General features: G+C 39.1%; 1 protein-coding gene across 3 annotated transcripts in view; it reads right to left on the bottom strand.

Annotated features, from left to right (window-relative positions):
- The window catches only part of SLC4A4 (solute carrier family 4 member 4), a 463,215-nt gene that overhangs the window by 91,159 nt on the left and 353,960 nt on the right, over positions 1-18,096 (bottom strand). For all 3 annotated transcript variants that reach the window (XM_060187836.1, XM_007523541.3, XM_060187837.1), the window contains 2 exons: positions 17,745-17,878; positions 8,954-9,225 (listed from right to left, as the gene is read on the bottom strand). In XM_060187836.1, the coding sequence (XP_060043819.1) occupies positions 8,954-9,225; positions 17,745-17,878 (406 nt within the window). The remainder of the gene's footprint in view (positions 1-8,953; positions 9,226-17,744; positions 17,879-18,096) is intronic.

Raw genomic sequence — 18,096 nt, 5'->3', positions numbered from 1 at the left:
ATTTATTTTGATAGGACAGAGAGAAATTGAGAGAGGAAGCATAGCAAGAAAGGGAGAAAGAGACATCTGCAGCACTGCTTCACCACTCATCTAGCTCCGCCCTCTCCCCTCCCCCCCCCCCAAGGAGGGAACTGGGACCTTGAACCGAGGCTCTTTGCAAGTGGCAGCATGTAAGTTCAACTGTATAAAAGCATTCTGTGTTTTATACAAATCCCAAAGTTAAAGAATTATCTAGGTCTGGTTTACTGCTTTCCCTTTTTCTATTTCTGCACACATTATACATGAACTGCTAAAATATAAACTATGGCCATTTAGGAAGCTAAGAGGAGAAACCAAGAAAAGTCTTTCAAGTATCTATGACTTTCTCATCAGACCATATAACCATGAGCAATAAGATGCCAACTGTACTGGTAAAGTAGATTCACAAATAGAAGCTTATGTAGCAAGAAAATGTAGTGAGCAAAGCTATAATGAAAAGCCCATGCGTCCCCTTTAGACACTAGTCCATGATTTAAACTTTATTCATAATCCAAAGAAGGAATGGAAAAAAGAGTAAAAATAAAATTACACATAAGATGGTGAAGGTCACGAGAGACAAATCAGAATTATTAGCTTTTCCCAACTTTCTTCTAATGGGCTTTCTAATTATGAAACAAATCAGAATTATAAGCTTTTCCCAACTTTCTTCTAATGGGCTTTCTAATTATGAAACACATACTGGCTACAACATGGGACCAGAGCAAATACAATCCAATAGTTCTTTTTAATGGCTATAACATAGTGGAGTGTAACATTTATTAGTATAATAGAAAAATTATATATATATATACATATATATATATATATATATATATATATATATATATATATATGCATGCACTAGAATTCCACTCTAGTGGAAACTACATTAGAGCTTTTAGAAAGTCCCTCATGCTATAAATGTATCAAGATCTGGAAGGAAGGCTACAGTGACTACCCATCACTTGTCTTGATCTTACAATTTTCCAGCTATTAGGTTCATGATTGGTCAACACTTTGTTTGGCTTTTTATGTTAACTCTTTTTTCAGCCACCAGATGCTACCATGATGCCAACCTGACTTCCCTTGACAGACAACCCCACCAATATGTCCTGGAACCCTGGGAAAGAGAGAGACAGGCTGGGAGTATGGATTGACCTGCCCATGTTCAATGAGGAAGCAATTACAGAAGCCAGACCTTCCACATTCTGCACCCCATAATAACCCTGGGTTCATACTCCCAGAAGGTTAAAGAATAGGAAAGCTATCAGGGGAAGGGATGGGATACAGAGTTCTGGTGGTTGGAACTGTGTGGAGTTGTACCACTCTTGTCCTATGGTTTTGTCAGTGTTTCCTTTTTATAAATGAAAATTAAAAAGAAAAAAAAAACAACAATTTCACACCAAGGAGAAAGTTCTATTTTACTCCGAGATATTCAGATAATGACGTGCTCTGCCTGAGAAAGTTTTCATTCCTCTTAATTACTCATCCATTATTAAGCATGTTCTCCCTGGGTCAGTCAACAATGAATCAACAAAATATATCACTTTTGTTAACAATAAAGCATAATGCCTGTCCCCTTGGGGTGATCTCTCTTGCTTTTCTAATGTGCTTATAATTTTTAGCAAGCTTTTATTTCTCCACCAGATACAAAGATAACATCTGGTCTGAAAGTTTATTTTGGCCCTTTCCAAAATGTTAATGTGCTCTTGTGTGCAGTCACTACAACCTTGACACATTAGGAAAAGTTATACAGGCACAAGTAGTAGTTTTTTTCTTTCTTTTTTTTTCTATTATCATGGTGACTTCACCACTTCTAGTAAACTACCTCAGAGAGATAGCAAGGGTCACTATAGCACTGAAGCATCCTCCAGTGTGGTAGAGGCCAGGCTTGAACCCCGGCCATGCACATGGCAAAGTAGGAGCACTATCCAAGTGAGCTATTTCTCTAAGCCTAAACAGTTTTCTTCTTCTTCTCCTTCTACTCCTCCTTCTTCTCCTCCTTCTCTCCTTTTTTTTTTTTTTTTGCATCCAGGGTTATTGAAGGGGTGTGCTGCACTATGAATCCACTACTCCTGTAGTCATTTTTAAATTTTTTTTTATAGGACAGAGAGAAATTGAGAGGGAAGGAGAAGACAGACAGTGAGAAAGACAGACACCTACAGACTTGCTTCAAAACCCTGCAGGTGGGGAGCAGAGGGCTTGAACTAGTACCCTTGCAAGGGTCCTTGAGCTTTGTACTATGTAAGCTTAATCTAGTGCACCACTACCCAACTACCCTAAAGGTTTACTTTAAACATTCAAGTTGAATGAAAAATCTTACCCAGATTATTAAACAAAATTACTACTATAAATAAAACACTATAAAAGTAACGTATGGATCTTTTTATTAACTTTTTATTGCCAGCTGGGGCACAGTGCCTACATGATAAACTCACTGGTCCCATGGCCAGTTTTCCATATTTATTTTTATTTGGTAAGGCAAAGATAAATTGAGAGAGGAGATAGATAGAGAGAGAGAGAGAGAGAGAGAGAGAGAGATATCTGCAGCCTTGCTGTACCACTTGTGAAGCTTCCAAACTACTGGTGGGGACTGGGATATCAAACATAGACCTTTTAAAAAGTATTTTGTTTATTTATTAATGAGAAAGATAGGAGGAGAGAGAAAGAACCAGACATCACCCTGGTACATGTGCTGCTGGGGCTTGAACTCAGGACCTCATGCTTGAGAGTTCAGTGCTTTATCCACTGAGCCATCTCCCAGACCACTGAACATGGACCTTTGCACAAGGTAACACATGCACTTAACCAGGTGTGGCACTTCCCAGCCCATATATTTTCTAACTTATACCATGTGAAGCACACAACTTCAAAAGCAATGAAATAGATACTAGTGAATACTTGTGATCCCTAGTCAAAATCAAAGGGGGGGGGGGAGTGGTGGGAAAAGGGGGTAGGAAAGAGGAAAGTCTATTGTCTTGTTCACTATCCACAAATTTCTAGCTACAGTCCTCCTAAAGGGACTGACCAAATCACCCCTAAAGTTTAAAGTCCTCATCTTTGTAACCATGTATAATACTCAGTACTTCTAAAGTCTTGAGGTTCACTGGAATAGTATTAAATTATCTCCTTTGATTAACTGAATTCCTGAACACTTTTTCCTTTAAATATGGCTTCTGTGCATCACATATGTAACATATAACATAACAGCTTTTCTCAAAATTAATAGTTATCTAATTTCTGAGAAAATATAATTTTAGTATAAAATCCCACCAGCTGTATATATCAAATGTCTCTACTAGCTTTTCCTTTAACACTTGCGAGTGTGCTTCCTTAGTTCTGCAGTAAATGAAAACCTGAGTGTATAATCCAAGATAATAAATATCAGATGGGGGTGAGAGGGAGGGAGAAAAAGGTATATTACAAAGAAGAAACTCAGGGCTTTTATCCTGTGATAGCACAGGATAAAGCACATGGTTTACCAAGCATGAATCCCTGGGCTCAGTCCTTGACATCACATGGGCGCACTAGGAATATAAGTACCTAATGGAATTTCACAAATGGTGCAGCAGTGCTTAAGAGTGTCTCTTTCTCCCCATCTGACTCTTCTCCCCCTCCCTGTTTGCCCCCTCCCCTTTATTTTGACCAGGGGTGTCACTCGGGCTAGTTGCCAGCACAATAAATCCATGTCTCCTGGCAGTCATTTTTTTTTCTTTTTCTTCTTTTTTTTCTTCTTTTTCTCCTTCTAAGAGAAATTGAGAGAGGACAAAGAGGTAGGGGGCTTGAACCTGGGTCCTTGAACTTGGTAATATGTGTGCTTAATCAGGTGCACCAATTGCCCAGTCCCATCTACTCTTTTTTTCTAAGGACAATAATTAATAATAATTAAAGAAAAGTGTGTTGGGAAGGACTCTCCTTGTTATTATGCCTGCACAAAGACATTAACTCATTCCCTGAGACAGAACAACAAAAAAGAAAAAGAAAGAAAAGGAGTATCATGAAGTGATTTTGATTTATTTTCATTTTATAAAAACAATGTGAAGAGAAAAGATCAGCAATTATGAAAGGAAGAGTTGTCTTCCAAGAGGAGAAAAAAAAAAACTAATAGTATTATTGTGACCATGAAAAGACTTTACTTTTTTTTCCCCCCCCTCCAGGGTTATTGCTGGGCTCGGTGCCTGCACCATGAATCCACCGCTCCTGGAGGCCATTTTCCCCCCTCTTTTGTTGCCCTTGCTGTTGTAGCCTCGTTGTGGTTATTATTATTTCCATTGTTGATGTTGTTCATTGTTGGATAGGACAGAGAAAAATGGAGAGAGGAGGAGAAGACAGAGAGAGGGAGAGAAAGACAGACACCTGCAGACCTGCTTCACCGCCTGTGAAGCGACTCCCCTGCAGGTGCGGAGCCAGGGGCTCGAACCGGGATCCTTACGCCGGTCCCTGCGCTTTGCGCCACATGCGCTTAACCCACTGCGCCACCGCCCGACCCCCGAAAAGACTTTTCTTTTTTTTTTTAATATATTTTTATTTTATTTTATTTATTTATTCCCTTTTGTTGCCCTTGTTGTTTTATTGTTGTAGTTATTATTGTTGTTGTCATTGTTGTTGGATAGGACAGAGAGAAACAGAGAGAGGAGGGGAAGACAGAGAGGGGGAGAGAAAGACATCTGCAGACCTGCTTCACCGCCTGTGAAGCGACTCCCCTGCAGGTGGGGAGCCGGGGTTCGAACCGGGATCCTTATGCCGGTCCTTGTGCTTTGCGCCACCTGCGCTTAACCCGCTGTGCTACAGCCCGACTCCCGAAAAGACTTTTCTTAAAGATTAGGTGACTCCTATTTCCTTTCCTGTAAAATCATTTCTCTGGGAGTTGGCTATTGACGCACCTGGTTGAGTGCACATACTACAAATGCACGAAGATCCAGGTTTGAGCCCCCAGTTCCCACCTGTAGGGGGAAAGCTGTGCGAGTGGTGAAGCAGTATTGCAGGTGTCTTTCTCCCTATGTCCCCCTACCCTCTCAATTTTTGGCTATCTCTATTCAATAAAGAAAGACAATAAGAAAATTTTTAAAAGTTTAAAATAAAATAAAATAATTTCTCTGTTTGCAGGGGCACAGCTCTTTCTCTGCAACTGCTGGTTCATTGGTAATATTGTCCCAGTGTTAAAATAAATAAATACACAAATAACAACAACAAAACCCCAGTCATTTTCCAGCTTAAATACCATCGACTGGCTGATTTTTTTTATTACTAAGAATAAATGATGTGATAAGTGGTGTTTCTTTTGTTTTGGGGGAGCAATTCCTCTAGTTATATATATAATTATATTATTCTCTCACTATCATTTTTCAGTTGACTATCCTGGTGGGTATATAGAGTTTATTATAAAAAAGTATTAAAGCTATGGGAAAATATTCAATCAGTAATCTTAAGGACATTTCTAAGACACAATCTGTCAGAAAAATATCTCCCTTTTCTCAAACCAGACACAGATTACTTTTCCATACGTTTATATGCCCTCTTATATCCCTGTACATTTTTTCATGAGGGCCACTCAGCAGGTATATTCCAAAAATACTGGGTACAACCAATAGTCTTGTGGCAGAATAGGTCAGTTGTCCAATAATGGTTGTTTAGAAGAGGGAATGATGAGAATCATTTTATTTGTTCATATTTGAAGGGTACCCATTAGCCCTAAGTTTTAATAAAAAATAGCAATAATAATGGTAGTCAACATTAAACTTACTTATAAACGGTCACAGTTTTTAATACCTCACTTTTACTCTTTAAAACAATTTTATATGGTAGGTACTTTTATTAATGAACCCCTTTTTATAAGGAGGGAAATAAGACCAAGTTTTCTTGCCCAAAGTAACACAGGGGTTACTAGCCAAGCAGGAACTCAACTGCTATCTTCTCCTTCCTCAAAGCCCTGGTCCACTGCTTTACTGGTCGCACTTACAGATATCAGCACCCTTCCAAGAAAATTCTAGCTCTTCAGGACTGACTTTTCTACAAGTGAGGAAAAGAGGTCAAAGGAAATCCTATTGTCACTTCAGCCAGTTATGGTCATGGATGTGCACAATCTGTCCAACTCTCAGTATCACTTTCTCATGAAAACAAATACCTTTCTTGGAAGGAAGATTGCATGTAAAATCTTTGTGGTGATTTTGACCACTGGATCACCTTCAGATGTCTTCCTTAATTTCATAAAACCTCCTCTGACAGCACCCAAATAAAACCATGGATGCAAGTTTCCATTAGCCTCAGGAGGAACCAGGACTGACAAAAGGCAGCTCATTTCCTGTGACAGGTGTGGTGACAAAGACCTCACCTGGCTTCTGAACAAATACGTCAAACCTAGAACAGGTGAGTAGCAACATGTTTTTTGCTTTAGAAAATCTTGGTGTATGATCACTCAGACTTCCCCAAGAAAACTACTTGAGATTTTTTCCATATATTAATACATACATACATACATACATACATATAGTTAGAAATAAATTAGAGTTCAAAGTATCATGATTAAAATTCCATGATTTGGGATTCTGAATATGTATAGTGTAGATTGCTCCAAAACATCGAGGATGTGTGGTGACAGGGATTACCCCCTCTTCTCCCAAGAAGTGCTCTACATCATTTTACAACAGTAACATCTTTCCCACCTGCAGGGGGAAACTTCACGAATGGTGAAGCAGGGCTGTAGGTGTCTTTCTGTCTCTCTACCTATCTCCCCAATACCTCTTGATTTCTAGCTGTCTCTATCCGATAAATAAAGGTGCAAAATGAAATTTTAATTAAAAACAGTAACATCTGTGTGTTTTTGGGGTGGGGGACATATTCCACTGATTCTAGTAAAAATATTTGTCTTGGGGGCCGAGTGGTAGTTAGCAAAACCTGCGCAAGGATCCCAGTTCCAACCCCCAGCTCCCCACCTGCGGGGGTGGGGGGGTCACTTCACAAGTGGTGAAGCAGGTCTGCAGGTGTTTATCTTTTTCTCCTTCTCTGTCCTATCCAACAACAGCAGCAGCAACAACAATGGAACAAAAAGAGAGAGAGAGAGAGATGGCCACCAGCTGCATTTATAGTGCAGGCATGGAGCCCCAGCGAGAAATCTGGAGACAAATATATATATATATATGTATACATATATATATATATTTATTTTAAAATACATATATATTTATTTTTATTGTACTGAGTGGTTATTATTAAGTCCTTTTTAATTGATCGCTATTTATGAATAGCACTTCTATTTTTCTAATATAAACAATAATAGGAGTTTATAACTATATGCAATTCCTGATCACCTAAATCCTTCTATTTCCAATCTGTACCAGTCTGCTTTTAAGCCTCTTTTTATTTAAATGCTTGTGAAGCTTCCCCTCTGCAGATACGGATCAGGGGCTTGAACCCAGATCCTTATGCACTGTAATGTGTGTGGTCAATCAGGTGTGCCATCATATGACCCCCTCCATAATACATAAGTAGAAGTGGATATTGCATGAAAGTGCTTCACATTTCTTCCCAGGTTTATAGCATCCCTATAACACTTCTGGTGTTATAAGACTTAATAAAAAATCATGAATTGTATAACAGCTTTTATTTGGAGAGACACTGACCTGTATCTATCTGAATAACTTGGTGTCACTAACCTATTCTTATTTCACTGTCCAGCACAAATGTCTACCTTGATTCTACAGAGCAGATGTAAAGTGAATACCATTTTAAAAGGCCTTTTCCATTACAAAAAGAGGAGCAATTATTACATGAAAATTTACCAAGAGCAAATAAAACATTTTTGTGAAAAGTTTCTACTGTTGGTTCAGATTCAGCAATACAGGTGTTGTAGTACTAAGATGTATATAGTATCATATTCATTACCCAGAAGTTAACTGACTTTCCCAACCTTCCAGACTCTAGAGTATTAGATGAGATTGGGCGTGTTCAGAGTGTATGGCTATAGAAAGTTTCTAGAATAATAATCTCCTCTAAGAACATAATATTTCTTACTTCCTTTATGTCCTTTATTTTTTCTTTCCATTTCTTAATTTTACTGTCTAGTAGACATGAAGTAAAATACAACTTTATTACTAGGCAATTCTAGACTGAATTTACTTGTCCATTGCCAGGCTAAAAACTATATAATGTGAGTATCTCCTTGGTTTCTTCTATAGTTTTAAAACAACTGATTTAATGTTTACTTAAGTAGTAACACTGTCATAACAAGGAAGCAGTAAACTATGAAGTAGTTAAGGAACTAGATATGTCTGATTAATATATATATATATATATATATATATATATATATTATTAACCCATGTATGTACAGCTCCTAGGGAAATGTCAGAAGCAGAAAGAGTACAGAATTTGAGTTTTTGATATTCCAGGTTCAAGTTCACATAGCACTGCTTATGGAGTGGTGCCCTGCTCCCCCTCTCACCTTCTCTCTCTCTCTCTCTCTCTCTCTCTCCCAGAGGACTGCTCGGCTCCAGCTTACGGTGGTGCAGAGGATTGAACCTGGACAAGAGAATCTCTTTGCATAACCATCATGCTATCCATCCCTTCTCCTCCTCTCTCTTTCATGAAATGAAAAGCAACCCTTAAAAATGTTTTAAAATACATATGTACATATGTAACTTCCTCATCTGCCCAATGAGATCAGGAGCTATATGCACCAGTTTCCTCACAACTACAGCAGTTTTGTTAATTTCAAACTATTAAGCAAATTATGTTTATTTTTCCAGATCTCCTGTTTTCACTTCCTGAGACACATGCCTGTGATAGTTCAGGCAATAAGACCTCAAATTCAGCAAGACAGTTACTCAGAGGAAATAAAACGAAGCCCTTTCCAGATGATCATGAGCTCAGATTGAAGGTTTGTATCTACAGGGCCCGCACCTTGCTCCCAGCACAGCCCCCAGGGTTATGTCCTCACCTGGGTCAGGTGGCATGCAGGCACAGGAGAAGTGAGTATTGTAGCCCACTTTGAAGTCAGAGTTGATAGGGTAGTAATCTGCTAACTTGATCATCTTCTTGAAGGCATCATAAATAAAGATGAAGCTAATCAGAGAAGAGAAGCCCTCTTCTGTGAAACGAGTGAAGTACTGAACCAAGAAGCTGGCATCTGTGGCCACCAGAATGAGACACAGGAAGGCAGACCACAGGCCAATCCAAAGGCGAAACTCCAAGTAGTCAAAGTTATGATCTCTAGAAAGGAGAAAGAGAGGTATTTGGATTCATTTCCATGTAACACACAAAACATTACACACACACACACACACGCACACACATACACACAGAGAGAAAAATTACTGTATGGCTTTGCTCGCATATGGAATATAGTGAACTGAAACACATGAACTTGGAGAAACAAAAAACTGTTTTTAAGACTGTGAAAAATAACATGGTTATCGTGTGTGTGTGTGTGTGTTGGGGGAGTGTTAACAGAACTTCCTTGGTGGGTGCCATTTGCAGTTATACCCTTAATCTAATAATCTTGTAAACTATTATTAAATCACTAGTAGGAAATAAAAAAGTTATCTAAATATTCATATGTGAATGACTCATTAATTTCCTTCTTCAAAATATGTGGTTCCTGTGTTCATAGAGTTTACAAAGCAAACATTTTGAAAGTCTAATATTGGTGCCCCCCATCATGTGCTAAAATAAACTGTATGTGAGCGATGCTGGCTAATGAAAGCACTAAGATAAATACGTGGTCTGTCCCTTCAGTCACCACAGCCTAATTAGAGAGACAAATAAAACTTGCTTTATAAAAGACACACACACAAAATATATCCTAAGGTTCACAGTGTCTCTGGATAAGGAGTAAGTCTGGCTGTGGATATAAATGAAGTTGCAGGAATGTTGGTATGCTTCACATTGGTTTGGTCTCACTCCCCCCCCCCCCCCCCCGACATGAAGCCCGGCCAGTCTATCTTGGCATTACTCTCGATCGCACTCTGTCATTTCACAAACATCTCATAAAATCTGCAGCAAAGGTGGGCGCAAGGAATAACATCATTGCAAGACTGGCCAGCTCCTCATGGGGCGCGAGCGCTTCCACACTATGATCATCATCTCTGGCATTATGCTATTCCACTGCAGAATACTGTGCCCCAGTATGGTTCCGCAGCCCCCATGTCCACTTGGTCGATTCCAAATTATATTCCTCCATGAGGATAATTTCTGGAACCATCTGTTCCACCCCGGTTCCATGGCTGCCAGTTCTTAGCAACATCGCCCCACCAGATATCTGTCGGGATGCGGCATCATCTAAGTTCATTTCCCACGTCTACGCTCGACCGGACCTGCCAATATACGCGGATATCTTCGCCCACCCTGTCCAACGCTTGACGTCTCGTCACCCAATCTGGTCCCTTATGCCTACACTGAACTTCTCTGTTCCAGTCTCTTGGAAACAGAGTTGGCAGTCAGCTGAGGTAAAGAACAAACACCTCATCACAGACCCCTGCAAGCGTCAACCCGGCTTTGACCTAGCACGTTATGACTGGGCCCTCCTCAATCGCTATCGAACAGGCCATGGCCGGTGCGCCGCTATGTTCCATCGCTGGGGGGCCAGAGACGACCCGAACTGCCCCTGCGGTTACAGACAGACTATGACCCACATAGTCAACGACTGCCATCTCTCCAGATTCAAAGGAGGTCTCAAAACTTTACATCAGGCTCAACCTGACGCTGTTGACTGGCTACGGAAGAAGGACAAACGCTAGAAGAAGAAGAAACTCCCCCCCCCCCCCCCCCCCCCCCCCGCCTCCAGGAAATTGTGGTTTAGTCTTTGCCTTTTCGTGCTTCTCCCTTCTCCCCGCCCCCTGTCCTATGTATTTCCTGAGTTCCTGATGCTGCGGCCAGAGGAGAAAGATGGAGGAGCACATTGTGTGGTGATTAGGTGTTGGACTGTTTGCCCGCTTGTGAATAAAGATTAAACTGCGTTCTTAGCTCAGCCGTGTGTTTCTGGTCATCTGTTACCCACCCGTGAAGCCAGCCCGGCGAAAACAACACAGGAAGAATAAAACAAAGTAATTCTCAAGATTCAACTTAGGAACTGTTGGAGAAGACCAGAAAGGACTAAGTCAAAAGAGCAAAAAGTACTTCCAAAGTCATGTGGCATGAGACTACATGTAATGCTTACTGTGGACAGAGTGCCACCAACGTGAAGAAATAATATCAGAAACACAATCTGTAGTTAAGTTGAAGAAAGGCTGTCTAGGGGTCAGGGAGATGGTTCAGTGGCAGAGTGCATGCCTTACATCCATGATTCCCTTGGGTTCCCTGATTCCCTCCCTGGCAACACATGAGCAGGTAACAAAAGTAAAACAAGTGAAACTTCATGGATGGTGGAGTGGTAATTTAATCTTTCTCTCTCATTAAAAATAAAACAAAAATTAGACCATCAAAGTGGTTCAGTGGTAGAACAGATGTGTTGCATGTGTGAGGTCCTGGGTTCAGTCCCAAGCACCAAAAACCTTACTGTGCTCCAGCCATATGCTATCACCTCTGAAATTTAACCAGATATGATATCTTTCTGCTGATGTGTATGAAGCATCTTGTGATAATCCTTGCTCTGTCCATGCCTAGCACACAGTAGTCTTAGAGTAGAGTAGATTTGGGAGGCTATTGTTTTATAGTGGTTTTTCCATTCCTTACAAGTGAATTAGTGCAACATCACCACTAGCAACATATTTCCATACTTTTCCAAAGGTATATTATAATATCTTCAGCATCATGAGCCCAGTCAAGATCACCAAGAAGTCTTTGCCTGAAGACTATAAAAATTTCCTTACTGGGGAAGCAATTACAGAAGCCAGACCTCACACCTTCTGCACCCCATAAAGACCCTGAGTCCATGCCCCTAGAAGGTTAAAGAATAGTAAAGCTATTGGGGGAGGGAATGGGAAATGGAGTTCCGGTGGTGGGAAATGTGTGGAATGGTACCTCTCTTATCCTATGGTCCTATCAGTGTTTCCATTTTATAAATAAAAATTTTTTTAAAAACTTCCTTACTGACACCCTCATCCATAGCTTCTCAAAGTCTTTTCCTACATTACAATCAAACTTACATTGTTGAATATAAATCAGATTCCCATTTAAAAAAAAAAAAAAAACCTGAATCCAAATCCTCCAATACAGTGTCTGGTTCAAAGAAGGTGTCAAAGAAAGACTTGCTGGATGAATGAATGCATGTGGTGGTCTCTGACTTGACTGAGCCAGTTGCTGAAATAGTCTATGAGCTATATCTTGCAACCAGGAGACAACAAATAAAACATTTTTATAGATAACTAGAATGAATGGTTCCTTAGATGTGATGACAGTTAAGTTTATATGTCAACTTGGCTGGGTTAGATGTGCCTAGATATTTGGCAAATATTTCTGTTACCAGGGTTACTGATAGGATTTAGAGAAATCTTTGGATTTCTACTGCCCTGAGAGGTCATTTTTTTCTCATTTCAAAGAAAGAGACCACAGTACAACTTCCCCACTCTTAAAGTTCTCTCCTCCCCCCTGCTGATCTGGAGCTCAAACCTGGGTTCTTACATATGGTAACATGTGTGCTTTAACAGGTGGGCTGAACCAAGTATTATTTTGTGTATTTCATCTGAAATATCAGTTATAAGTAATATTGGAGCAAACAATCTCTGAACTGAAATGGAAACATTGGTTGTCATGAGTCTTCAGTCTGCTGATCTACCATTTGAGACTTGCCAGCTTCCATATGGTCTGAGTCAATTGCTTGATACTCATTAGTCAAATTTGAGGCAGGGGAGATCTCTCATTGTGTTAGGGCACAGCACTTATACCCCCAAGAGCTAGCTTTAAGACTCAGCACATCTGGGGGCATTGGGGGCAGGGGAAGCAGGCAGTGGTGCTCCAGGTTAAGCACACATAGTACAAAGTGCAAGGATCTCGGTTTAAGCACTGGCTCCCCACCTGTGGGGATGGGGGGAGGGGGGTCTCTTCAGAAGTGGTGAAGCTGGTCTGTAGGTGTCCATCTTTCTATCTCCCTTTCTTCCTCTCTCCTCTCAATGGAAAAAATGGCTACCAGGAACAGTGGACTCATAGTGCTCTAGTGCTAGTGCTGAGGTACGGAGATAGCCCTGGAGGCAAAAAAAAAAAAAAAAAAAAAAAAAAAAAGAACCAGCACTGCCATATATGCTAGAGTTGAGTACTTTAGTCTCTGTCTTGAACTTTCTCTCTCATAAAAATAAATAAATAAATAAATATGTTATAAAAAGAAAAAAATTCATTGAGCAATTGAGCATGCCTCATTTTACTGTTGAAGACAGCAAAGTTACAGGTTAGGTCATTAACCCAATGCCAAAGTTTTAATGATGGTACCAGAACAGAAACCCAATTTATGCATTTTTAAACAAGTCCTTTGAAAATTTATGCCACTGCTCCCCTATTTGATCTGTATTTAGTTCAGGATCACATAAGCTTTCAAGTCACTGTCCTTGGCCTCCTCAATAGTAATATAAATTGAATCTATTTACAGGACAGGTTATGAACTATGGAGTATAAAGTTATGCTCTATGGACTTCCTGCAATCTTTCACAAGACACCTTTTGCATTGTCTCTAGTTTTCTTCATGCCCGGAACTCCACTGCTAAATCTTATGCATACCTTCCTGAGGTATGTTGGCTACAGAGAAAGTTAAATTCCAGGAATGTTAGATAATTCACATTATTACATAGTGAGTCAGGGTTAAAGTCAGAGCTGAGAAACACAGTTTTACTACTTCTGAGTCAACAAAGATTTTTTTTCCTTAACATAAAAGTTTAAACCATTAGTGTTTTTTAAACAATTACCTAGTTTTACTTCCATATAAAGATGAAAGTTAGATCATTCTGGATTTTTTTTTTCCTAACACAAGCTAATGGCTATTTACAGAGTTGATGTTTACAGAATTGGATGAGACACAAATCTATTAACTATCAATAATTAGGGACACAGTCAATTTTAATACAAAGTATAAATGCACGTCTAATCTCAAGACCTAAACAATATACTATCTAGCTCTTCTAAAATACTTAAATACTCCCAGAGTGGCTCTTTAAAAATGACCCCAAAAAGATCACTAAAACAATAGCACTTCATTATGAAAGTGATGTGTTTATAGCAGCATCAGAAGAAAGAGGAATAAAGACATGAGAAACTTGTAAAAGCAAACTGGTGAACAGTAATGACTACAATAAAATGGCAACATTATATCCAATAAGATTATTAGCCCCCTTGGAACTAAGCTTAAATAGCAATTAAATTATAAAAAAAATAACAGAAAATGATAGAAAAGAAACTAGGAGAAATTCGGAGAAGAAAATGAATTTGTATCACAGTATTCCTGGATATGTTGAACTAGTTTCTTAGCAGAACAAAGGATGTAAACTAAAGAATTTGTATTTGAAATATAGTACAGAAATCAATGCTCAGTCACTGGTAAATAAAAAGAGAATTCCAAAACTAAATGAGTAAGCCCAGTAATATTATAGAAGAAAACAATAATTTGAATGTTTGGAAGTCAATTATTCAAAAGCTATATGAATGAAATGACTGAATGACCAAATGATAATTACACAGGCAAAACACAACTTTAATTATGGAGCTTCTATTGCTGAGAATACAATGACAATTTTTTCACTCAAAGAGAAAGAAGAGGAATCCAGTTCTCTATTATTGGCCTACAATGTGTGAAAATGATTCCAAAGAGACTGCAGAATTGAAGAAACAAAACTACAAGTGTCTTCTGGAAGTCCATTCTTCCTCCCTTCTTTCTTCCTTTTTTTTAGTCCTATAATTACTTGGACTTCATCACTCCAGGATGATTTTTTCAGACAGACAGACAGACACAGAGAGAGACACAGAGAGATACACACACAGAGAGAGAGAGACCACAATACCAAAGCTTCTGCCAGGGCCTGGGCTTACACATGGCAAAGCAGACACTCTCTAAGATGTATCTTACTGGCTCTATTTCCTTCACTTTGCTATCATCCTAAAAGATGACCATACATTGTTCTTATTCCCTCATAGTTCTGCACTTCATAGAGAAGATACTAAAACCTGTACTTCACATCACACATAAATCGGTGCATCATGATTTTAGTTATGGTTTTAGATCACTGACTCTATGAAACAAATATATTTATTTCTCCAAAACTAGTACTATTGTACATTGAGGAAAATCTGAGTCAGACATAGAAAAAATTGTTCCTTTACTAAAAGATTCCCCAGATCCTTTAGCTATGCTAAAGTCTAACAGGACTCACCAAGAGAGTTGATATAATGTATTCTTATTAGTAGTATCAAAAAAACAATTTTTTTTCTGAAACATCTAATGGGATGAGTAACTGAAGAAGCATACTTTGTAAACAGTGATCTGCACTGATACTCAGTAGCTAGTGGAAATATTAGCAGTGCTGTTAAAAAATATATATGCAAAAATACAGTACTGTGAATAAAAAATGCTTTCCATAGAAACTCAAGTGATGGATTTAAAATATGGTTTCACAAATGTTTTGTCTCTTTACAACTGTTTTCAAGTGAATCCCTTGAAAATAACTTCACATTACTAATTACGATGAAACAGGAGGGAAAGTGAGAAAAGAATCTCTGTCTTGTCTAAAGAAAACAGGGATGCAAACATTTTCTGTAGATTGAAGCTCTGATCACATCACATCCAATAAATCTTTCTGCAAAGGTTGTGCATGTTTGTTCCTGTTTATAGGACATGCTTGTTTAATCTTTCCACAAAGACTTTCTTGTCTCACACAATGTTTTCTTAAACATATAAAAATTGTTTGACTCTTCTATAAACTGACATGAACAGAATTCTTTCCAATGTCCTCCCATGAAATATAAAAGGGGAGGGATTTATTGACCTACAGAATGCTCAGAACATTATTTAAAAATTGGACCTTTACATTATTAGAATCTGGCTGTTTTCAACACACTTTCCAAAAGAAAAGTTTTAAGTCCTCACCCCCAACTTATTATGATCATTTTTGATGTCATGCACAATTTCAATACATATGAGACTTTTTAAGTACACTAGGTATTATGTAGACAAGGACACTTCTAACATAAAATCCTAAAAATGGGGGCCAGGTAGTGGTGTACCTGGTTGAACACACATGTATAAGGACCTGGGTTCAAGCCCCCAGACCTCACTTGCAGGGGGAAAGCTTTGTGAATGGTGAGGCAGAGCTATAGGGCTCTGTCTCCCTCTCTATCACCCCCTTCTCTCTCAATTTCTGGCTCTCTCTCTAACCAAGAAATAAATAAAGATAATTTAAAAATTTTAAATATTTTTAAAAATCCAAAAATGTATACTTACATAACAACATAGAAATAACCAAAGCACTGCCAGAAAGACATGATATTCTGAAATCTGTCAAAGGGTTGAGATATGCCATCAAAGCAATTATCTCTTAAAAACAATTAATCCTTTCTTAAATAAAAAATAATTTAAAAAAACCCCATCAAGTTCATTAGAAAGAAACCAGAATATCAAATTCTATTTCAAATCTACTTGTGTACTAATGTGACCACTTGGATTATTCACTTGATTTTTCCCTTCTTAGAAAAATTCTTCAGTTTTCAAAAGAAGATATTGATAAGATGACTGTCAGGCCCAATACTAATATCCAGTGATTCTGTAGGATGTGGAGTCAGAAAGCAGAAATCGACCTTCTTGCCCTTCCAGTAACTGCTAATGTAATCAGCTAGCAATGCACTTATATGCCCCATACCTATTGTCTCATCTATAAAACAGGACAAGTTCCCTGCCTTCTAGAACCACCAAAAGAACTAACTGAAGTAATATATGTATAAATACATTTAAGACACTTGGTCTATGGTCAGCCCTTAGATAAACAGTAATTATTATTCAGCTTTCAGCAGAGTTTATTTAAGAACACCACAATTGAAGCAGTGGACCAGGGGTACATTCAGTTTCTTCCATTATGGACTCATACAATCATGAATGCATCATTTTATTTCTCTGCTGTGTTGGTGAGGCTCATGTCAGGAAACTGAGGGCATTCTCAAAGAATTGGGTTCTGGGGAAGACTTGAGAATGGGCTATTTACAGGGCTGTGCACGACAGAATCCTGAGGGAATGGGGCACTAACAACATCAGAAAATCAGTTCTTACCATACCCGCCTACTCTCAATACTCCCTGCTCCCAACTCTCTCTCTCTCTCTCTCTCTCTCTCTCTCTCTCTCTCTCACACACACACACACACACACTTTCCCCTGGAGCCTGGAGATGATGAAAGCCAGCAAGCAGAAGCCACAGATAAACATATAAAGATAATACTGTGAAGGGCAAAACACTGTCTTTCTGGGGGCCTAAAGCAGAGTCAGTGAGGTAAGAGTCACAACCTGTTCTGCCAATGTTCCATACTTGCCAAACCAAACAGGCAGCCAGATGGCAAAGGTGCCCTGGTAATCAGGCCACTGAGGCACAAAGCAGGGAAGCAGGGTAGAGAAGAATAAAGGAAAGCAAGTAGGTAAGACATAGGAGACTTTTTTGGATTAAACTTAATAGGAGGAGTCCTTAACCTCAAAGGCTCTTTCAACCAACAGATTTTACAGTCCTTGTACTGAGTTACCTAGTTACAATTCTGAGCTCTATTACACTCTATAGTTCTATATATGTTCTATAGTTAGGCGAGTCTCAGTTACTATTAGTTACATATATACATACTTGCTGAAATTAAATAGAAGCCTCTCAAAAACCAGAACAGGTCCTGTGCTGCTCAATATAGTGAGTGGTTGGCCAGCAAAGAGGCAGAAGACAGCTCCAGAGACAGCTGTGCCCAGGAAGCTCTCCAATACGCCCTAAAAGAAAGAAGACAGTGGTGTTAAACAAAACGCACTGTTTTTCCTTTTTCTCTATGTGATGCCGCTAGGAAAATACAGCCACATTATATTTCATTATGAGAGTAGTAGAATCGTATTAAACAAATATGAAGACTGAAAGAGTCAGGAGGCAGGTGGTGGCACCCTTGGTAGAGCACACAAAAAAGTGCAAGGGCTCAGGTTCCAGCCCCAGGTTC

Source organism: Erinaceus europaeus, chromosome 3 (assembly GCF_950295315.1).
Source record: "Erinaceus europaeus chromosome 3, mEriEur2.1, whole genome shotgun sequence".
NCBI lineage: Eukaryota > Metazoa > Chordata > Mammalia > Eulipotyphla > Erinaceidae > Erinaceus > Erinaceus europaeus.
This window is presented reverse-complemented; position numbering and strand designations above follow the sequence as displayed.